General features: G+C 38.3%; 3 protein-coding genes across 6 annotated transcripts; 1 reads left to right on the top strand and 2 right to left on the bottom strand.

Annotated features, from left to right (window-relative positions):
- The first annotated feature begins 843 nt into the window (after positions 1-843).
- Positions 844-6,285, top strand: slc25a1a (solute carrier family 25 member 1a). Its single transcript, XM_055043721.1, is given in 10 exon segments — positions 844-1,287; positions 1,290-1,355; positions 1,677-1,784; positions 1,892-1,991; positions 3,055-3,193; positions 3,283-3,367; positions 3,453-3,557; positions 3,647-3,762; positions 4,433-4,506; positions 4,579-6,285. Coding segments are annotated over 10 exon segments (1,086 nt in total). The 5' UTR covers positions 844-1,109; the 3' UTR covers positions 4,694-6,285.
- Positions 6,286-6,962: 677 nt separating this feature from the next.
- On the bottom strand, positions 6,963-13,539 carry nle1 (notchless homolog 1 (Drosophila)). Its single transcript, XM_055043720.1, has 14 exons — positions 13,521-13,539; positions 12,270-12,342; positions 11,332-11,493; positions 10,600-10,820; positions 10,402-10,481; positions 10,249-10,325; positions 10,067-10,164; positions 9,767-9,959; positions 9,550-9,685; positions 9,429-9,475; positions 9,151-9,353; positions 8,118-8,277; positions 7,965-8,035; positions 6,963-7,885 (listed from the first exon to the last, which is right to left on the bottom strand). Exons 3-14 carry the CDS (start codon positions 11,467-11,469, stop codon positions 7,873-7,875), a joined length of 1,437 nt encoding a protein of 478 aa, XP_054899695.1. The 5' UTR covers positions 11,470-11,493; positions 12,270-12,342; positions 13,521-13,539; the 3' UTR covers positions 6,963-7,872.
- A 613-nt stretch (positions 13,540-14,152) lies between these two features.
- On the bottom strand, positions 14,153-22,825 carry inpp5kb (inositol polyphosphate-5-phosphatase Kb). Of its 4 annotated transcripts, XM_055043719.1 has the most exons (14): positions 22,666-22,825; positions 20,178-20,229; positions 18,342-18,446; positions 18,137-18,245; positions 17,503-17,619; positions 17,065-17,240; positions 16,879-16,990; positions 16,698-16,807; positions 16,589-16,615; positions 15,575-15,788; positions 15,354-15,491; positions 15,190-15,273; positions 15,004-15,108; positions 14,153-14,427 (listed from the first exon to the last, which is right to left on the bottom strand). In XM_055043719.1, the coding sequence occupies exons 2-14, from the start codon at positions 20,219-20,221 to the stop codon at positions 14,359-14,361; spliced, it is 1,410 nt and encodes a 469-aa protein (XP_054899694.1). In that variant the 5' UTR covers positions 20,222-20,229; positions 22,666-22,825; the 3' UTR covers positions 14,153-14,358. The 4 variants fall into 4 exon arrangements, with proteins under 4 accessions (XP_054899694.1, XP_054899691.1, XP_054899693.1 ...); XM_055043716.1 differs by lacking the exons at positions 20,178-20,229; positions 22,666-22,825 and adding an exon at positions 18,661-19,582; XM_055043718.1 differs by lacking the exons at positions 20,178-20,229; positions 22,666-22,825 and adding an exon at positions 18,543-18,635.
- Between the last annotated feature and the right edge of the window lie 894 nt (positions 22,826-23,719).

The raw sequence follows: 23,719 nt of genomic DNA, 5'->3' as shown, positions 1-23,719 counted from the left end.
CGGCATGGGGAGAGCACTATTTAAAGTAACAGAGATTAAGGGCCAATAGAAATAAACTCTTGTTCGGAGGATTCACGCGAGACTAGAAAGAGAGTGAGCCTTCTTTGTGTTTTTAATCCTCTTCATTTGATTTTGGTCTATTATGAATACTGTCTATAAAGGCTGTATTAGTTTTAAGCTCTTAAATATGACACCTTATAATCGTTACACACTCTCCAATGATTGCTTTGCTAATTCCTTCATGACTGAATACCTTTTTAGTATTCTGTTTTGAATAATTACCCACCATTTGAAATGATAATGACATATTTCAACAAAAACATGTCAATGCTTCCTCATTTGCTGAGTATAAGGTCACAAACAACCCCCCCCTTACCCCCCTACCCCAACACACACACACACAAACCTCTGACACTTGTTGAGCAACTTAACCATGATCACAACAGACAACTGAAAAGTCAGTTCTGCTGAAACGATTTCTGCCAGGGAATGGAGGTGGAAACAGCACAGAATTACTTCCAAGTCCTGGCTACTAGTTTTAATGTTGTAAACCGCTGCCAAAATGTATTTATTCTGTCAATTATGTCTTGGGAAAGTATTGCAAAAGTATCCATAGCCCTCCTTCTTTTCCACAGTTTATCATGTTATAACCACAAATAATATTTTAAGGAATTTTATGAAACAGATGAGCATGCCTGTGAAGTGCAAGGAAGCTTTTAGTGTTGTGGATTTGTATTCAATTAAAAATAAACCTCGGTTGCTAACATGTCAGTTTGTCCTCTTTCACCAATTCAAAAAATAATGTCAACATTTCTATTTCCCACAAGCCTGGCATAAGAAAAACATCAGCATTGCACAGTGCATGACTTTAACCGAACAGCATCCTTCACGCCATTGGCTGTTAAAGGCCTCACAAAGTCACGTGACTGTAAATATAATGAGGCACGGGGAGCAGATCGCCGCCCGTCGCCATCACCTGACCGCGGTCGCCACTCCGGTGCCCCGCCTTCCCGTGTTGTTGTTACATCCTCCACATTGTCTCCGCCGGTCCGCCGGACTACCGCCCCCCCCGGTACCGGCGTTTTGTGGAGTCATCCCCGACCGTCGAAATGTCCTCGCTGCCGAAGCCCTACTCTGTCTGCGAGGGGCCCTGTGAGAGCTGCGCTGCCCGAAGACGAGGCCTGAGCTCGGCTCTCCATCAGCGGCTCCCGTCCCCGCTGCTGGCTGCCTCCGCCGCCACCGCCACCGGGTCGGTGTCGCTGAAAGAGCACCGGAGGTTGTGCGAGGGCGGAACCTGGCGGCGGCTGCGATCGGAGGGAGGAAAATCACTCATCCCGGAAAAGCTATACTTGCAGGTGGATTTTTTCTGGCTCTTTTAATTCAGACTGGAGATTTAAAAGTAGTAGTTGCTCTTTGTGTGTTACAGAGAGAACAGTGTAATCCCAGTCTGTCGCCCTTAAAGCTATCCGAGCAGAACTGGGTCAAAAAGCCCCACACCAAGCAGGATGCTACAGCAGTTGCATCATGTAGCTTCATCCCTGTTTTCATTATGCCCCTCATACAAATGTAAAATATCCTTACAATAAATGTTTACATTACAAATCCACCTCTCCTTTATATCCACAAGTTACTTTAGCAACAGAACATTCAGGAGCAGTTCTGCATCTCTCTCTCAGGTGGCATAGCAGGAGCAATAGAGATCTGCATCACCTTCCCCACAGAATATGTGAAGACCCAGCTGCAGCTGGATGAGCGAGCCAACCCTCCACGATACAGAGGGATCGGTAGGTCACTGGGACATGATGGGATGAGTCAGTGGGCTGGGCTGGGATGAGTTTCTGTGCTGGCATTGTGATGCTTTCTCACTCCGTCCTGCTCTGGGTTTGGACAGGTGACTGTGTGAGGCTGACTGTGCAGGATCACGGACTCAGAGGGCTGTACCGAGGTCTCAGCTCCCTGCTTTATGGGTCAATACCCAAATCAGCAGTCAGGTGAAGACAAGCATACTGTACATAGAAACTTTTACATAATGCTGCCTTTTTTTAAAAGCAAAAGAAGCTACTAAAATAATTCAGATTTTAGTTTTTTCACACATTAGAGGTTATCAGGATGGAAAATGTTAAACAAGGAGAAACAGATCCGGTGACATAGAAACCAGGTCAGGTTTCTTTACTGGATGTGTACCACACATACAAGCTTTCTTTTTTGTTTTGTTCTTTTACTTTTCATTTAACAACGAAATGTAACAAAAGAAAAATGTGCTGCTGGGTCCTTGGCAGTAGTAGTTTTATTTGTCAGAAAATTCCCACATGTAGCTAAGCATACATCCCTTACCTTAACAAAATTCCAATGATATCAAATCAATCACATAAAAAAGTAGAGCATGACCTGCATGAACAAGGTTATGCAAGGTCATGCTCTGCCTTGTTGCCTGATTTAAATCTCTGACTGGATTGAACTGGTGCCGTCCTCCCTTGAAACGTCTGACTGATTCCCTGACAAATATCAGCTTTTTGAAATTTCCACATTAGATAATTTTTTATAAAACATGAATTGCCATCAGAAAATAAAGTCACTGGCTAGCAGCAAGTATCTCAATTCTTCTCTGCATTTTGTAATATTTTTCTAAAACTTTTTTTATTTAAAAAAAAGTTTTTGTATAATCTTACATTGATTTGTTATTGAGTACAGAATTAGGTAAAAGTAATGAATCAGCATGTATTTAAAGGTTTATTGTCTTTTGAAATGGTCTCGATTAACCATTCTTCAGTTTTTAAATGTTTTATTTTAAGTTTTCCTGCTTTTTTTTTCTTTTGAAGCTAAAAGTTCCTTATGAATCATTGTCCTCAATAAAGTGCTATTCTGCTTCTCTCAAGCTATGTGATCTTGGATATTATTCTGTTGACTGACTTTAAAAGAAAGTGACTGAATTTGTGACGGGTGCCAAAATATTTTGGTTTTTGCCTTTCTAGAAAATCTGCGAAGAAGGAACATTCCTGTACTAATTTCTTTCTGTTCCTGTGTTATAATACTGAAATGTCTCCATTCTCCCAGGTTTGGCACGTTTGAAATGCTTAGTAATCCGATGCGAGATCACACGGGCCGGCTCGACAACAAACGGAGCCTCCTGTGTGGTTTGGGAGCCGGGATATCAGAGGCCGTGCTGGTCGTTTGCCCCATGGAGACGCTGAAGGTTGGTTGAAACGTTCACTTTCTTCAGGAAGTCTTATGATGTGTCACAGAAATGAAACATCTGGATAAAATGGTCTTTATTTGACAAAGGTGAAGCTGATACATGACCAGTGTTCCCTCAGTCCTCGCTACAGAGGCTTCTTCCACGGAGTCAGTGAGATCATCAGGGAGCAGGGTGAGTGAGCAAAACTAGAGCAGCTGCTTATTTTGTGTATTAGCCAAACTGCATCTGTAGTAGTAATGTACATTTTCCTGTGTAGGATTGAGAGGAACATATCAAGGCTTAACACCAACTGTGCTTAAACAAGGAACTAATCAGGCCATCAGATTCTATGTTATGAACGCTTTGCGGAACTGGTATAACGGTGAGATGATTTTCCCTGAACAGATGATAGAAATTAGAGATCAATAAGTTATTGTCACTTTCATCAGTTTTTTGGCTTTGGTCCCTAAGGTGATGAGCCTCGACGAGAAATGCATCCAATTGTCACTGCGATGTTTGGAGCCACAGCCGGAGCAGCCAGCGTTTTTGGAAATACGCCTCTAGACGTCGTCAAGACCAGGATGCAGGTAGGAAACAAACACAACCCTAATTTATCTTTACATATCTATAATCTAATTTAGATTTGCTTGCTCACTGGCCAAGCATTTGATTTAAAGAAGACGTGTCATTTCCTATCTAGTACCCAAAAAGTAGCGCCTCACAGTGGGCGGGGTCTGAATTATTCGATGTTCTTTGGTAGAAATAGCTTGTTATCCTATCACCCTAACATGCAGAGCATCTTCTGTTTTGTCTTTCAAGTCTTAGTGTTCACTTGTTTATATGCTTTATATTGACTTGTCTTGGAAACAAAATGATCTTAAAAGATAGAATGTGCATAATAATCTATTTTTTCAAAACCCAAGAACAAAAGGATTTATATTTGGATACTGCATTTTGTAATATTTTTCTAAATATTTAAATCTCTTTACATGCTGGTCTTCACCTTTTATGTATTTAATGTTTTGTGCAAATTATTATTAAATTAATATTGCTAAGCTTTTGGATTTGTTTTTGCTACTAATTCTCTGGTACAGCTGATATCAACTTTTGTACATCTTCTGAGACGCAGCTTAGAAACTAAGCATAGTATACGCTCATATCCTCATTTATCAAACCCAGAATGAGCACCAAAAAGAATGTTGTCACTGTAAGTTTGTTGCTTGTTAGAAAATCTTAACACATTTTTATATATGTTAGGGTTTGGAGGCCTATCGCTACAAAAACACATTGGATTGTGCCTTCCAAATCTTGAAACACGAAGGACCACAGGCGTGAGTACCATAGCCACTACTTTAGATTTCCTCCCCCTTTAGCAACCAATCGTAATCTTGTACATCCTGCAGGTTCTACAAAGGCACAGTTCCCAGACTTGGCCGCGTGTGCCTTGACGTGGCCATAGTCTTTGTCATTTACGAAGAGGTGGTCAAACTACTCAACGGCGTGTGGAAAACGCAGTAAACCGGCATGAATGTGAAAAGGGATCTGGGAGGAAGCATGGATCAGTGCCTCTTGCTACGCACAACACAACACCTCTGTTCCAGTTCAGTTTAGCCGTCTGGATTCTCCTGAGCAGATGACGCGTCATCTTGACCGGTGTCCACACTGTTAAGCAACATATTCGGTTACATTGGCTCACTCTACACCCAGCAATGAAGACTAGAGTGTTTTTTCATCAAGTGAATTAGAAGTAGGTATGGATGAAATAATAAAAAGCTGGAAAGACGATAAAAGGAGTATTACGAACGACATGAAGCGAACACTTTGTTCTGAAACCAAAAAAGTGTCTTGATTCACTGAGTACTTACCATATACTGTGCTATCAATGGATTTGAGCAAGCTCCTTGAACCACCGTAACCAGTCTGTGCAGCTCTTGGCTTTGCTTGTGGTGCCGTCATGCAGATGACAGTTCATGGTGAACCTTAATGCCCAGTGATGACCACAGTTCATCTTTGCATGAACATTTTTAGACTCCAACAACGAGTCGCAGACCTGCTGAGGCGACACAGACAAGTTTCCAAAGTGAGTGAGTTTGTAACTGAAAATATGAGCTTATGTTGGTACATCTGTCTTGGTTCATGAACATTGTAGAACCTTCTGTTTTTGTATTCTGTTTTTTATATCATTTTTCTTCTAATCAGATTTACCACATTAAGGTTATTTTTATAAATCCTGGTTTGATCTGTCAGACTTTTGCTATACTAACATTATAGCTAACTCAGTATGACTGGGATCTTAGAAAAGGAAGAGGTTTGTTGCCACCTAGTTGTTAGGTGACAATAACTAGGAACTAATCTGTTGAAAGACTTTTGACATAAGTGACAAGTCTCAAAGCAACAGTTTTTTTGGGTGATCTTAAAGTCTTGAACAAAATCCTTTCTGCCTTTTTAATCCTCTTTTCGTCCTCCAGCTTGTTCTTTCCTTGCTTGTGTCCTTCCTTCACTGTTTCCTTCCTACTTTATTTCTTGTTCACACCTTTCCACACTTATGTCCCTTTCTTGTTGTCATTTATTTCTCCACTTTGATCCTCTTCCTTTGTTCCTTCTTTCCTGATTACATATTTAAAACCTTTCCCATGTAGAAATATTTGACTGAAATTTATGGTATGTTAAATTACAGTATCTGGAAATGTGGAATTTTTTCACAAGAAAAAAATACTTTTAAATAATATTGTATGTTCCAATAATTACAAGGTTTCACACTTTACACAGGGATACAAAGAAGGTTGTTTTATCACTAGTCATTTGTTCTATTTTCAGAAGGCATTTACTGCAGTTTTGTTCATGGTTTGCCGTTTTGGTTTTTCAAAAATGGCCAATTTTAATGCGCTCATTCTCTTTCATTTCTGTGTAAACACATACACTGCTCACTGTAGGGCAGATTCAAAGCTTTTTTTATTGTATGGGAGATACCAAAATACATGACGCACATGACATAAATGCTGTTGGAAAATTTCAATGATTCAAGTGTGATGTTCTTGATGATAATAAACTTGTGTAGACCAAATCTGTGTGGCTGTGATAAGGCTAAATATAACATTTCAGAAGTAGATTTTACTGTGCAAACTGAAATGATCAATCTAGCAAATCAAAAGTATCGAAACTTTTACTCTTGAACTTAACACAAACATCACTGTACCTTAGTGGGATTTATGTGGTAGATGAAAACAAATTGATACTTGTGTACTTTAGATTTTCTGTCTTCCTGGAATATAGCTGTAGTGATCAACAAGAGTCCTCAGTGGGAGGGAGAACTGCTCATAGGTTGGAAAAACACTGGCTTTAAATAAACATTTAGTGATTTAAGTTGATGTCTAATTAAACTTTACTATAAAAGGAGCTAAGGGAGAAGTTCCTGCCTTGTTAAACACATTAAATTCACTATTTAGTATTAAAAAACAAAACCTCAGGCGCACCATTTCTAAAATACATACAGATATACACATATTTTTAAAAAAATAGTTTCTAGTTGCATGTTGTGGATCAATAATTTGTAAAAGCTTTTCAGTGAAATTAGAATTTAAGTTTTTTCAAAAAAATGTGCCTCCAAGACAAAACGTCTCTGATAGATTTGAATAAAATTACATTTTTGGATGAACAAATATGAAGATAAGAATTTTGAATTTGCATCTACACAAAAACAACTCTTACACTCAAAATGCAAGCTTAAAACTAATATGGTAATATTTGTTATCCAATTTGTATAGTATTAACTACAAAAGGACAGCTATTGAAGATCACAAGTCAAATCTTTATTATTATCATGAACGATAATACAATGAGATTGAATAATACATGTATACATACATACTGGTTGTAATCAACATTTCTCAACCATTCAGAGGGAAACTTTGTTTCTTGTTCAACTATCAGCCACTTAATTTACTGTTAAGTCAACAGTATGTTGGGAGGGATCTTAAGTTAGAACGCATTAAGAGTAAATCATCCAGAAATAAATTCATGCTATGGACAAGAAAAGAGGTTTCCCAATATGGGATGAAAAAAAATGTTCAGGGTTTTCTGCCACTACAACTAAGAGATGTGTTTAATGTCGCGCTGATGGCAGAAGAGATTAAATACAGAAGGTGCAGAGCAAGCAACAGAGGACTTAACATCACACAGGAAGGCGTTAACGGTCCCACATGCTGTCTCATCAGACCAACTGTTCATGAAAATATCACCAAAATATCTCAAGAACTGAGATAACAGGAGCTGTATAGCTTTCTGATAATTTACTAAAAAGTATGATTCTTTTATGTGTCTTTACATCTATGATGGTGGCTAATGAGCTTTCAGTAATCTGCAAACTGGTACCAGATTTGTCTAGATGAGGGTTGTTATATTACATAAGGTAAATGTTTTGAAATACTTGTATATGTAGTAATCTGAAGGAATGGCTGTTTCACGTTTCAAATTTCCATTTGGGCGAGCTTTGTTTGCAGTCTTGCATTGCAAATGATTAACATTTGGACTTGAAAACAAGACTCAGCATTTGCATTGACAGGATCCAAGTTCCTCGACACAATTACTCCTGTGGCAGGCGCCGTACAATCAAACAGAGGACTGGATCTGCTCTGGACACCCTTTGCTTCAGCTGTCTTAAGCTTTATAGAAACCCATATGAGAGGATACATCATTGGTTATCTTCTCCATCTGAAAAAAAAACAAGACGAAGGTTTAGTATTTGGATACGTCCAACAATTGTGAAAACTGTACAAGTAGGGCGACTCACATTCGAAGACATTTGTCTTTCCCACCACTTGCCACTCTCTGTCCATCAGGACTCCAGTCAACAGCATAAACCTACAGACAGAAGGAAAATGACCAACTAATAGCAATAAAATGCAAACATTCATTAATGATTTGAACATATCTCTTGTCTTGCCTCATCAGCGTGTCCTGGAAGGTCCATATTAAGCTTTCCAGTCTTTATGTCCCAAACTTTCAGCGTGCTATCACTGCTGCCGCTGACCAGTAGCCGGCTGTCTGCTGACCACGCCACCTGATACACAGACCCCACATGTCCCCGCAGAGACATCAGGTATCTAGAGAACCAAAAGATGGGGATGGCACGTATTTAGCATAACGGCACCATCTCATGGATCTATTTGGTATTGCACATCCAGATACATTTAAATTACCTCAAAGTATAATCGAAAACTGAGACGCACTTTAATGAAAAATTCAGAGGAAGGAAAAAGTCTCCACAAGTATTATTATTATTATGTTAGGTCTTAAGTTGACTGTAAAGAGCTCTGTGTGTAAATCTGAGTTTAAATTTTGTAGATTTGCTAAAAAATCTCAGAGACAAGAAAATGTGAGAACACACATAGCCAGATGTCTAGGAAAAGGGAAAATTTTTTATGTATTTTAGCCTTTCATCCACACAAAAACTCTATTTCGTATCACAAAAAAACAATTTATGAAAATTGACCAATGTGGAGATTTGAGAAAATTTTGTATTTGTGTTTTGAGTGAATGGAAAAACAGTTTTAGGGTCAAACGCATCACAGCCTACAACAAATAATGTGTCAATATGTCTGCTTTGACATAATTTCCAATCGACATTGTCTTGTGCTTTATTAACTTCTAATATGCTATTTAAGAGTAGTTAAATTTATATATCTATCTACAAAAATTAACCTTATGGCGCCATGTTTATTTCCTAACAGGAAGTTGTGGGTGTTTTCAAGCAATACGATTGGCTGACAAACGTTTTAACTTTGCAGGACACTATACCTGTGGGATTAAAAGGCGTAAAACACCCATCAGTGACATATTTATGCATGTTAAATATGTCTTATTATTTTCTGATCCGATCCTGTGTGTAAAATCTTTTTTTCTTTTTAAGTATGTGGCAGAGATATTTGTTTTTATAAACAAATATAAAATATAAGCTGAGTCAGAGGTTTTCTTACTTTCCAGTCCGTCCGTCCCAGATTTTAATGGACTTATCGAATGAAGCAGAAGCGAGCAGCCTGGTGTCGGGGGAGAAGAGCACTTCGTTGACCAGAGCGCTGTGGCCGGTCATCCTGGCTAAAGGCTTTTTGTCTTCAGCAGGATTCCACAGGAATAAGGTGAAATCATCAGAACCAGACACCAACCGCTCCGGAGCGGAGCCCTGCAACGGAAGAAGACAACAAGTTGAGATAATCAATCGAGAAACTTTCCTCTCAAGTCAATAAAAGGTACTCACCCTAACTTTATTGTATCTCTGCAAGGCGGTCTCCTTTATCTCATCCACTAGAGGGAAATGATGCTAATTAGACAGGAACAAAACTCAAAATCCAGCATCACAAAGGAACAGCAGGCCTTACAAGATCCAGTGAGATCCTGGGGGTTGATGGTGGCGGTAGCAGGTTCAAAAGCTCCAGTGCGTAATACATAATCTGTGCTGAGAGCCAGAGTGTTCACCCAGTGGGCGTGACCCTGCAGCGTTCTGCACAGCACGCCCTGAAATCAACAAACAAACATGAACATGTCTGGAATCTAAGTGCTACTTTAGTTAAAGATTAAACAGATCCTCTGCCTTACATCTTTGGGCCGCCACACTTTGACTGTGCGGTCCTGGGAGGAGGTGTAAAGCAGTCCGTCTCCTCCCCATTTCACACAGGTGACTGACTGAGTGTGTCCTGTCAAGATCTTGTCATAGCGTCCCAGAACAGTGTCCCAGATCCGAACAGAGCCATCCTTAGAGCTGCTGGCTAAGTAGCGGCACTCTGGGTTACTGACACAGATGGGAGACGGAACAAACAGTCGTAAAATGTTTAGGTTTCTACAAACAGTTAAAATTTCCCAAAGATTGCCAATAAAATAGAGGAACTGAAGGCTTACAGATGGAGAGGTTCCCAGCAGAGCCAAGTGATCCACTTGGTGTGTCCCATCAAAGTCTTTCCTATCTGTGTTCCTGTCACCGGATCCCAAAGACAGATCTAAAGATGCAGCATTGTGAAAATACATTTTAAAAATTTGTGGAATTCATGTTTAGAAAATAAAAAAAGAAGGTTGGAACATACCTGACTGTTCTTACACCCTGAAGCTAACTTCTTTCCATCAGGTGACCAGGCGATGCTCAGGACCCAGTGGTTGTGTCCTTCAATAAAGCACAGGGGAGCTCAGAGGCGTCCAGATGTCAATATATATTTTGTATTTTTGAAGTGACTACATACCTCTGGCAGTGTGATGGGGAGTCTCAGTCGTTAGATCCCAAAAGCGCACCGTGGTGTCTCCTGATCCACTGGCCAAATACCTCAAACAAACAACAACATAACTTATAAATCAGCCTCTTGTGGGTTTTCATATTATATATTTTGGACAAATACTCTGAAAAAGCATGCAGCTGGTTATCGTGTCTGAGAGTAACTCACTTGCCAGTAGGACTAAAGGCAGTGGAGATGACTGCCTCTGTGTGTCCCTGGAGCGTGCTGGTGCAGCGGGTCACGGCCCGGACTCTGAACACAGCCTGAGGTTGGTACACCACCGGCAGAACCTGCTCCGTCTCCACCCTGAGAGCCTGGATGCAGGAACCCAGGCTGGACACCACCTCTGCCTCGCCGCGCACGAAGAATGCCAGAGGAACGGGCTCCTCCTGCAGGTAGAGAGTCGCAAAATGTAGATTAATACATTTTAATGTATTAATCTACATATTAATACATAATTTTTCAGTTCTGTTGCTTAGTTTCCTGTTTTTTAAATAACATACTTAACAGGTGGCATTAATTTATTCAGCTACAATACTGGAGAAAAAACAGTTAGAGGCAGCAAAAGACTTTAAATGGAGGCAGAGATGCTTGCTGATCACTTATCACCCCAATAAAATGCTCTGAAATTACAGAGTGAAACATGACAAAATGGAGCAGAATGATTACACATTATAATGGGACTGCAACTTAAAAAAAATAATTTTACAAATCTATGTGATGAACATTCAATCCGTATAACACAATGCTAGAAGACTTTGCTCTAACATACGACTTATAAAATAAGCATTTAAAACATATTAAACAGAAGACCTACGTTTTACAAATGTTACCTTGTCTGAAATACTTTTATTTGATAGATATTAAAAAGCATATTTATGCTAAGTTAGTCAATGCTACCTTTTGCAGCAATGCATTGCAGACGAGCTGCAGTTTGTCGGGGGTGATGTCAAGAGGCACATCGAAAGGTGAGCCCAGAACTTCCCCATTCTCATCCTGGAACTGGATCAGCAGCCGTTCCACATCCTCACTTGTCATCTTGAGTCTGGTTCGGTTAGAGCTCTATCAAGATGGAATTTGTTAGATCTGATTTTGCAGTATGTTTGTGTGATCTCTGAATGTTGCACTCTCCAAAGCATCTCAATTTATATTGTGACAGTGAATGTTTCAAGAAGCTAATTAACTTTTAAAATAAGGAACTTTTAAGTTACATTAAATAAAGCCAAAATATTAAAACTCATTTGTATTTTTAAACCTGGAAAAGTTTGAAACTTGTTATTGCCAAGAGTACAGCCTCCAACAAGTTAAGCTGAATACAAATGCATTAAGATCATGTCGTGTGGTTGTGAAAAAGAAATGTTTCAGAATCAACTCAACTTAATGCGACACGAGTCTAATTTCCCCTGTCATGAAAGTAAATACCAGTTTTAGGCACTCATGTTTATTGATAATAAGTGATATACGCGTATTCATACAGCTAAAATGATAATTTAATTTTCTCCCAGGTACTGTTTGTCAAAATTCGCTCTTGCAACAGAACACAAAACCTTTACTTTACTTATTTTTATTTTGAAAATATAGCTATAACTAAACGACAATCCAAATTGGGGGTAAATGTAACAAATAAACAAAAGACAATCTGTCAGTTTTATTTTTAGCTAACTGGTGGTGTCCACACTCTCCATTGAAGCTAACTCAGCTAGCACTTTCATTAGCCTAACCTTTTAGCATCTTGAAGCATTTATTGCACTGAACAGGAGTAAATCTAAAGTTAATTCAAAAACTGTCACTGGTTTTATATAAATACTGAATGCTTTATATATAAACTAAACACTTACCTTTAGCTTAGCGGTTGATATAAAGTCTCCACGTGTTTACAGCCAGAGAGCCTACCACTGAAAAGATATGCTGCTAGGAAACAGAACGTCAAGTGAAGTTACAGGGCCGCAATGGATTATGGGAAAGTCACCAAGTCGTTAGTGTTACTCACACACACCCATCAGTAATCTTTATGTTATTTCTACAATTCGCTATTACGGAATAACAATTAAAGTTTTTAATTCCCAAGAAATGTCTGTTATTTCCTCCATTTAAACACAAATTATTTTTAGAATGGCCGGAGTTTTACGTGTGGCTTATTCTGAATATACTGCAGGTGATAAAAATTTCCTCATCAATAATCTGAAAAGTTTCAGATATATTCTAGCATTGACAGAATAATATCACATGACCCGAGGAAAGAAGCACTGTTTTTGGGAAGTCTGTGTCTGAATTTTAATTGTGGTGGTTTGCAAGGTGTTTAGATTAGTTTAATCTGTTGAGGAACAAAATCTGAATTTTAGGTCCAGAAGGTCAAGGTTTTTAAAAGAATATCATTGGAAGATACCTCATTATGTGTTCTGTTATTTACTGAACACATAATGAGTGAAACAAAAATAATTTGCACCTGAAAATTAATTTAAACTGTAACCCTGTTATACTTATTAAATAAATACTACTGTTTTCTAACTGAGGTAAATTAGGACACCCAACTCTCTAGCTTAACCACTCCTTGGCTGAAATTGCTTCAGTGGAAGATTTCTTGTAGATTTCTCATCTCTAGCATCATTCTGAATAAAGTTTTTCTTAGTCCTCACTTTCTTTGTAGGGTTTCTTTTATATAAAACCTGTTCAAAGTTAACACCATCTGTGTAATATGAAGTTCTGGGCTTTGACTTGACCATTTCCCAATTCTTAGTTTTCATTGAGTGCATAGTGAAGTTTGCTACAACACAACATTGTCATGTTGTGGGGTCCAATTCTGCATTTGCTGTAATGTTGTACAGATAGTCTCAATTATTGTTTAACGACCACTGGAAAAATATTCAGAATTCATGGTGGATTATGTGGTGATGAGCTGTTCAAGTTCTGATCCAGCAAACATCGAGTGTATGTCATTTGCACCACCATGCTTAATAGTTAAGAGTAAATTCTTTTTCTGGAATTATATATCTGGTTTAATCCAAACAAGACTGGTATTCTGGTGTCTAAATATTTCACTTTTAGATTCAATGGTAGAGAGAACATTGTTCTTGACATTCTGGTCTTACCCATGTCTTCTCAAACTTGAGTCGTCCTTTGTTTTCCCCCTCTTTAGAAAATAGAGGTTTTCTCCTCACACATATCTGATGGACGTTAAGGTTTTGCAGCATCTTTTTGACTGCACAACATGCACTTTCACATCCCCAGTAGCATAAACAAGCTGTGTAGATCTTGAAATAAAATTTTAGGTAGAAACTTCTTTCAGTGTATTGCAATCTGCTTTTGGGGATAAACTTGCTTTTGAATGGCCAGACCGGTACATGTTGACAGTTGTTTTTAATGTCCTCCAAATGTAAGTTTTTTTCTGGACAGATAGTTTCTGGCCCTCTTAGATAACATACGGAAACTGAATCTCTCCAGCAGTTCTTGGGATCTTACCATTGTGTCCACTCTCCCTTCAACAGTCTGGAGTTTATCATAATGATTGTCTGTGGTTCACAAAGGACAAATTTTCTTTGAAATCTTGAGTAATGATGTTTTAATCAGAATGTATATACAATACTCTTTGGCTACTTTGGGTGAATTTTAGTATTTCTGAAGTACATTGTCAACTTCTTAAGGTAGATTAACATAAGCTTAATGTTATGTCTATTCACATTTGCAATGTAAAGTTGAAGCATATCATTAGACCAGTCAATCATTAAAGTGATTTAATTTTATTAGTAATTTATTCTCAACCAAAGGTCCAATTTTAGAAGAATGAATCTTAAGGAAAACAGCAAATACAAGATTGATGTTCCCAACCATCTCCAGTAATAAGTGATATACACGTATTCATACAGTTTAAAGTCTGAATCACAATCATGGTGCAGAAGTTTACATCAGGGTGCTGCAGCAATGTTTCTTTTATTTGTCGACCCCATTAATGTCTTTAGATACAAGACCTTCCATGGCAGCTCGTTTGGATTCCAGGATCTACAAATTCATACAAACATTTAGAATAAAAAGGGAAGTTAATCCATTGCCATAAGATTATTATATTTGGTACAAATATCTGGACAGATTTTAAAAGGTTAAAAAATATAAAAGCTGTCTAACATAGACAATGTCAATGTGCATCAGACTCTAGGGGACCACAGAAATAGCAGTGGTGGCCTGGATTTGGCCCCCTCTCCTCAAGTTTGATACGAGGTTTATATTGACACAGAGATGTGTGGTCTGTTGACATTCTCTGTTACAACACAAAAAAAACAATCTGTCCAGCTACCAGGTTCTCTAATTAGCTGAAAGACTTGATAAATATTTTATAGGAATGCAGCAACTACTTAGCGTATGTGGCATATGTCAAAGCATCCAGTATACCAGTAAAATAATAGATAATTACCTCACTAGTAATGTATTTAACATAGTAAATTTCTATGTGGTAAAAACCCATTTTTTCTTGGAATAATTACAGTTTGTTAAATAACATTTACATTGAAAATCGTATGATTAAAAAGGGAAAATAAAATAATTGGGTATATCCATCAGTAGCATAGTGTGGTACCTCACCTGGAAGCTATCACTTAGGCCAACGATGCTGTTCAGGTTTGTACTGTAGTAACCCAGAACATATTCTCCGCTTAGCAGAGGGAGGCCATCTTTAACCACAGATTTCTGCAACCAAAACAGGAGTGCATGCTTATGAAGAAGGTATTAATATAGGGCTTGACAAAACTTTCTTCAATTCCACTTTACCTCAATGACCTCATTAACTTCTGGAAGCTCGTTCTCTCTGACCCATACAAAGGTTTCATAGTCAGACGCACTCTTGAATCCGACCTGCAGGTCAACAAGACAGTCAGTTCAAATCTGTATGGTTTGTATTGTTGTACTGATGGATTTTTTCCTGCTTCACACACCTTGTAGAGGCCAATCCAGTCCCATGTGGAAGACATGAAGTCTTCCAGGATGGTATAAGTCAGAAGTGCATTTTGGTCTGCGCTCCACTCGCCTACAGGTGTCAGGTCCACCAGTTGTGTCTCGAAGTATTTTCTCAGCTGTAGGGATTACAAAAGGAAAGATGTGGTGCAATAAAATACAACCCCTAGGGCCTACTGTCATGTGACACTTTTATACTTGCCTCCAGAGTAAAATTTCCAATGACTGGCTTGTGGTCACTGACTCCGTAGCTCATGACACTGGTGTATATGTTCTGGGTGACCATGATTGGATACTCGTCCTGCCCATCATCAGCGGAAGTTGATGATTTCTCATCATCATCGTCATCCTCTTCGCTTTTAGGTTTGATCCGCCAGAGGATCCGATCCGTCCAGGCTGGCTTTCTCTTCTTGCCGCTAAATAAAATCAAACAATAGTGAATGATAGCGTGTGAAGTCAAATTTTGGTTAAAATTTTATCTGATGCTTACCTGAGGACACATTTTCATTTATACTAATTCATGTGAACATTTATGAAAACACTGGAAACAAGAGCTGTTAAAAACACAAACATGCGGTGCAAAGGTAACTGTATTCTAGTGTGTAGCTGATAATACCATCTAAAGTAGAATTGGAGTCAAATAAATGTCTTCTAGAAAGCAAAACATGCATTATTCAGGTACAAACAGCAGGCAGCAGGCACACCACATCTGACATTCAAACACACCTGAATTTTGTCCGTTAAACTTGTGTCTCCATATGTCTTCTGGTTGTATGTCTCCCTTTGTCTTGTAGGGACAATTATTTATTTTCAAGTAGGACTGTATGTAACTTTTAAACATTTTATTTATTAATAGCCTCATTGTTTCTCTAATTTTACAGCACAAATTTATGGAGACACCAACCTTGGTGGGTTAAATTCTCTATACCAAGACCCCAACCAGAAACAGACCATTCCCCAGAAGAGGGAGGTGAGGAGGAGGAGGAGGGTGGTACTGCAGCGCTGCAGAGGCCTTGGTCTGTACATGGTTAAAGGCAGTGCCACAGTTCTCGTTCTAAGGCAGACACATCATGGTGGGGTCAGAGGAAAATAACACTGCCTTTGACGTGACAAATGCTGTGCACACTTGAAGCTGATTTCTGCATTAACTAAAGGTAGAGTGACCGACAAAAAGGGGAATGTGGAGCATGCGACACAGGAATGAAGAGTTTCTTACTTAAAACCCAACCATGTCTTTGCAGAGCTGCAAAATTTAAATTCAGTCAGAATGCTGTAAAAGGTGTTAATCTGTGTGATATATGAGCACCAGTATAGACACATGGTACCTGGTATCGTAGGAGTCAGCTTTACGGTCAAACTTGTAGGTGGGTTTAAAATTCAGTGGCCCTTCCTCAAACTCCTGCAGAAAGGGTTCCTTTTTCTTCATCATGATGAGCTGCAACAAAAAGATGTCAACCAGAATATCTTCATCCACAAATAGCCGGGTGTACTATTCTAATCCCATACCTGGTCCTTGCTCCACAGCAAATTGAGGCGTCCTCCATTGATGGATGAGCGGACAAAATGCAAGCCATGGTCCTCGATACGGAAGTTCAGATCACCAAACCAGAACACCACCCTGTTAAGAACCACAGACACCTCTATTTCAGCATTGGGTTGGATGGTAGCCTAATTATATGCGGGTACACTGACTTGTGGTCCAGGACATGAGGAGTGTCAAAGATGTCAAAGTCTTGTGTTTCCAGGATGTACTCAAACTCGTCAACGCGTTGCAGGGCATTGTGCATGTGAGCTGCAAGGTGGCAGTTGAGGAAGCACAACATATGGCCGTAGAAGGAAAAGCGTACAGAGACGGCACCTTTATTTCCCTGAAATAGGAAAAAAGAGGAAAGAAAGAAACTATTTTCAAGCATGATAGGACGTAGCATGATTTTTTTCTTTAATCATTTGTTGGAACACATCCTGGTGTTTATTAAATGTCAGTGTTCTCTTATATTCCCCACTTTCCACCTCACAAACACAAAAGGCCTTTAATTAAAACCTTTGATGTCACTGGAATACCAACACCTATTAGAGTTGATCTCTCTACAATGTTTAGGGTAAAGCAAAGGCCACTAAGAATTTTCCTACCCAGTAGCCAAAGATGCCAGTGCGAGTGTAGGTGCTCTGGATGTTTCTGATGAAGGGGAGATGCATCATTTTGGCAAAAACCAGCAGCAGCAAACCCTGCATCCTCACCGATGTGACCTGAACACATAGAAAAACAAATATTTGTCATTTAGTGTTTGGTGTATTCCTGTGACAACATATTTGATTTTTGTTTGCAGCTTCTGTGAGTGCATATTATCTTGGAAAAATATTATCTTGGAAAAACTCCTAACTTTATCTGTTATGAGTTTCATTTGCTTCCAGTCTCAAATTTCAACATATCCTCTAGGGACTTTATGTGATGGACCTACAATGGACTCTTTCAGGGAAAGGAAAATGATCTATGGTCTTCAAAATTCAACCACAATTTGCCTTAAACTCAATTCTTTAGCTGGTCTGGTTTTAGCTTTACTTTGTCTTTTTCACCTCTTTCAACTTTCTTTGAGCTGCAAATATTTTTTTTTTGCCATTTTCCAATAAAAGCTTAAAAAGTTGCCATATTTTTTCACTTCAGGTGTCAAACTCTCATACATAAATGGATGAAGCACAAAAAGACAACTATTGAATATTTATTTACATGCATCTATTGCTGCACTGCTATGTCCTCTTTTCTCACCTTTACAAAGCCTTTGGGTCCCAGTGTGTCCATGAAAAGATGGCTCCAGGAATCTTCTGCCATCAAGTCTGAGATAAATCTCACAGGTGTGGCATTTACTTCCTGCAAGCTAAGTAACACCAGTAAAAATGGAAAGCACACAAAATGATTCAATCATTGATCATACTGCTAATCATAAATATCTGTCTGCTACCATTTTTCATACCCAATCACATAAAGGTCAACAGAGGGTTGATCATTTAGTTGTAGCAATGAGACGACGTCCTCAGGAGGTTCTGCTGTAGCCACATTCCAGGTGACCATGTGCAGCCTGTAACAATTATTATTAATTATTTATTTTCTATTAAAATTTCACCACCTTTTTATATTTACCTATACTTAAATAATACCATAGAGCAGGAATTACCCAGGGTTAAAACATTTGCAGCTGATCAAACTATTTCCTATTATGAAGCCCAACATTTCACAAAATACGTTTTCTTTCTGATGCCTTCATGAACGTGTGAACATATACATTGGTCAACCTGAATTCATCTGTAGGTAGTAATTGTCCACAAAGCTGAAAGGCTTCGTCCAGCGTGCGGGACACTTCCTCGCCGGCTTCGTCATCAGAACTCATGTCTTCTATGCAGGTCATCAGCTCGGACAGGCGCTGGCGGAGGACCGTCTTCGACCTGGAGCCCTGAGACGTAGAGCTGCTTGTGCTGTCTGAGCGCAACCGTGAACTATCTGGTAAAAGGTCCATCTTTTAAGCATGAAAAAGATCTTTCCTAGTGCCTCAGAGAATCCTTTTGTATCAGGAAATACGCAAGTGAAAGATAAAAAATTGAGTCCTCCATACAGAAAAAATCCAGTACAAGAAAGTTATTTGGCTCTGTTTTTCCTGATTCTTTTAGCTGACCTGGTTACAACCATTTGATTTGAGATACTTCCTTTCTGCTCAAGCAAGTGGAAGTAATCCAAATTATTTGTTGTAAATCAAATCTCTTTTGCACTTTAGTAAATTTTTGCTGAAAATCCTAAAAGAGGATGAGAATGAAAAGAGTCTGTATGGGTGAAGTCTCTCCTCTGGTTCTGTGCAGTCATGCAAGAGCGCTGCTCAGTTTGCCAGAGCAGTGGGGTCGACTGAGGAATGTTGGCAACCCAGATTTGGTGCCTAATCACAGGCAGGAGACAGCCATGTGAATGTGCAAAGGTTTGTTCCTGTGAGCGTATGCAGACTCAGAAGCTGGAGGAGGAGGGCCACCGGCTGATCCTCCATCATTGAGAGTATTGTTGCAGGACTGAGGTAAGTCTTCAGATCCCTAAGAGGTTTACTATCAGCACTCGATCCATCAGCTGAACACACAGAACAATGCCTGAAACCCCACAATTACACCCGTGCATTAGTCACCAGGGCAACGGCGAATTAGCCTTGTTTTGTCTCAATCCAGATTCCTTTCATTTAGGGGAAAGGTTAGCTCTGTAAACCCAGAGAAACGTGCAGGTCAATTCAGTTTCACAACCAAGGTCTTTCACACTTTTATGCAGGCTTCAGTTTTAAGAATAAAACCTCAAATTCTTTGATGTAGCAATGTTGTAGCACAATTAACAGTAAATAAATTACATAACAGTTTTGGAGCCACATAACAAAATCTTAAATAAGGATGAGGAAACGGAAGATTAACTGGCTTAAAAATTGCAAAACCACACAAAAGGTGAGATAACATTTCCCAGTTTACGAAACAAAATCTGATTTCAAAAGCCACAAGTCTAGCTCTGCAATTGAGTAACAGTCTAAAACTTGCAATTAAATATGTAAAGGTTGATATATTTACAGCTTTGTTTAAATCAGTCAAATTTCATTGTTAAAGCACCTTTTTACAGCATTATTTTTAAAAAAGGGCTTCTCGGATTCAAAGACAAATCCCAAAACAGATGCCACTTCATGAAACAGGGTCACATTAAGAAAGTCATGACAATGAGAAGAGGTAAGAGGATAACAAAGCAGTTTGTTCGAACCTCTGCATACGTATATTAAATTATACAGTGCCTTGCTCACCTGTACTTGTCTGTCCAACCTCTTGTAAATCTCTCAGTGCTCATCTTCTATTCTGCAGATGCAAACTGACACAGTTAAAAACCAGGAAATAAAGAGGTTTTATGTACAACACAGAAGCTCACTCGATTTTACAAGCAGTTTACACTAAGCATAGTCAGGTAAAATGCATAGGAAGCAAACAAAGCCAGCTAAGATGCAGATGCCTGACAGTCATTTCTGAAATGGCTTTGTAATCATATTTGATCATGGTGAGCTTCGCTCACATTGAAATGACAGTGTATCAAGGATTGCATAATCTGAGAAAGCTGATGGACATTTAGTGATTACATTTTCCACTGTGTGATATGTAGGAGACTGTAATAAAGGAAAGAGAATCCTCAGAAAATATCAGTGGTGAAGGGTTTTCTAAAAATATTCCAGCAGACCAGGCCATTAAATAAAAGAATAAAAAACAGTTTTATTATTGTCATTTTAATCTTCAAAACTCTTACAATGCATCTTTAGAACAAAAATTGGAGCTAACTTAATAGATACTATGAAAGCTGAGCATTTTGCCAAATTGTTTATATTTTATTTATATTTCTAGTTTCTCCATTTTATCCTGTAAAGGCTCACATTTTTGTAATTTTTTGGGTTGTAATGATTCCAAGGTTTAGAGATTTTAGACTTGTGTTTCATTAAGAAATGCAGAACCATTGAAACAGCTCTAAAATTGGTGTACAAATGTATACTGATTAGAATCACTGAGGATTTTGCCATCAGTCTTTTTCCCTATTATGTGTAAAACATCAGGAAGGAATTGCTTGCTAATGTGAAAAAGCAGGTATATAACATTTCTGGTACTTGATTATTGACATACCTATGAAGCACCATCTGATTATCTATGGGTTGTAGCAACCAGATTCACACCAGTGACAATAGTTAGGGCTGCAGGTTCTTTTTTTAAGAGCTCATATCCCCTGTACCAAGGAAAGGACATTTCCACCAGCTCCCATCTGCTAGATTCAGTGCTATCATGACTCACCCCGTGTAGGTTTTCAAGTTGTAAGGAACACTATCTGCACCAGCTATATCAAGTACTCTGCAGCCCCATATTTTTGGTTTTGACAGGTATTGCTTCAGTCTTTGCCGGCCTCAGAATAGGGCCATGTGTTCATTGATCACCAGCTTATCGCCCTTTTGGCCTGAAGTTAGTTTTGAGAATGAATAAAAACAATGAAATAATGGCTGTATAGTGGATCATCATGTTTTCATCTGGAACAACCCCGACTTATGAACTATCCATCTTGCATCCATCTCCTGTTGCTGTTAGTCAATAATAAAGTAAAAAAAAAATAATTATTTTGTAATCAACTGCATATCAACACTCTAGAATTATATTGTCTGAACAAAAGGGTCCCAACTGTGCAATGTTGCTCTCAGGCAACAAACAAAAGAAACACAGTTTATAAAAAAAGAAAAGTGTCTTGAAATGACCTACAATGCTTCTTTACATAGTCACAGACATTCAAATTTTTAGTTACCCCAAATTTAAACAGGAAGAAAAGTGATATATAACTTACAAGTAGGAGGCAAGGAGTACCATGCAACTCCAAGTAAATGGCTGCATCAACCTTAATATCTCTTTTATTTGGTCAAAAATATGTCGGGTGGTACTTTAAATTATGCCTCCCAAAAAATAAAATAAAGGAGCAACGTGAGGTACAGAAATGCGGTTTGTTCATGTGTAAGGTAAACTTATTATCAGTAAATCGGTTTTCATAGAGTTAAGAATAAATCATGTATTTTTGTGATTTGCTTGTACAGATGGGGTTTGTAATCAAAAGAAAAAATCAGTAGCTGGTGAAAAGAGGAGTGTATGTGTTAGAATAGGCTACATGATATTGATTTAACACAATAGTCCAATAGTAAAATGATAATATTACATTTTTACATTAAGTATGTTTTTTATGACATGTCCAATTCATCTGCAGAATAGCACAATGAGATTTTTCTTTGTGAATTTAGCTCAGAATTGGAAGTGAAATTTGCTCCAGACCTGGAATATAAATGAATAACAGATCAAGCAACTGCCCCAGGGAACCACACAGTGTCACAACTGTGCTTTACCTTTTAAATGTCACTGAAAGGACACAACTAAAGAGAGACACAACACGACTTAAAGCACACACACATACACACAAGAGCCACTGTAAAAACTCCATAGTTGTATAAAATACATCAAAAATGTTGAAATTTAACTAGAACTAAAAGAGAGCACAAAGCATGACAGTTAACACAAGAAATGAAAATTATTATGAAGATTGAACCAAGACAAATAGATTACATACATCGTTTCTGTGAAAATTATTTGCTTGTTATTGCCATTACAACCCTTTAACTTGCTTTTTTATTTTTTGTATTTTAAGACTTCACAGCCAAGACAAAGACTCTCCTACTGAAACATTTCACATGAGAAAAAGCAAAAGCAGAACACTTGAAATTCTACCGTTGTTGGTATATGGGTCTTATGTTGTCCAGAAAACTTGTCTTCAAAGGTAAAAATCTCCAAAGACGTGACGAGAAATGTAGTTTCTTCCTCTCTGATCGGCTGTGATGTTATTTGACAGTTTGTTAATTTCCCTTGTTGTACTGTTCCCTGACCCACAGCAGACCAACAGCAGAACATTGGATTAAGCTAATATCCCTGGTTGGTTAATAACCCAGTGAGAAAGTATTTGTGAATAGCTATAATCCTTAGATATTTAACAGTATGGAATGTGTAAGGTGCTCTAGTATCATAATACATTTCTTTTTTTATATTTAACTAAAATAACATTGAACAAAACAGTGGAAAAGTTTATGGTCCGTTGTCCTCAAAGTGATTTCTTGTACAGCATTTTGAAAAGTACAAACCTCAGTTTATATTACAAGTATATTACAAGTTTATATTACAAACACATTATTACGACTAGAATTACTTCTAGACATGTTTGCTTGTTAGCTTGAATGCAAAATTATTAGCAAAGGTTATTAAGGTAAGCAGACTAAAATCCATTAGGTTACTTATTTTTACATTTTCAGCTAATGACTAACATTAATATTGCAAGAGAATCTTTCTCTACCTCCCACATTCAATAAAAATGTGTTGCAGCTCCTCTCATCAGGCTCATACTCAGGATTGATCTTTGCCATCCAATGCCTGATTAATTTTACCACACTTAATATGAATGTTGTTTCTGATGCCAGTAACTTCACTTTCTTGAAAGGAAGACTGAGTTAGGTAATAATTGTAATGTCAACTTCAGTCTGGCTTGCAAACGTATTCATGTCCTTGAACTGCTTCCACATTTTGTCATATTCCAAACACAAATCTTATTAGGCCTTCGCAACAACAGCACTGCAAAAGCCTATTGTTGTTTTTTTCATATTGTTTATTATTATGATTCTGCCCTCTAAAGAGGGGGCTTTTTGAGGGCTTTATCATTTTCAAAATCTCACCTAACTTGGCGGATGCATACAGCCTGTGTGAAATTTACGTATTTTAAGGTTGTCCCAAAAGA

This window comes from Poeciliopsis prolifica, unplaced genomic scaffold (genome assembly GCF_027474105.1).
Source record: "Poeciliopsis prolifica strain line A6 unplaced genomic scaffold, Auburn_PproV2 SCAFFOLD019, whole genome shotgun sequence".
NCBI lineage: Eukaryota > Metazoa > Chordata > Actinopteri > Cyprinodontiformes > Poeciliidae > Poeciliopsis > Poeciliopsis prolifica.
Note: the sequence above shows the minus strand (reverse complement) of the source record. Positions and strands in the feature narration are given on the sequence as shown.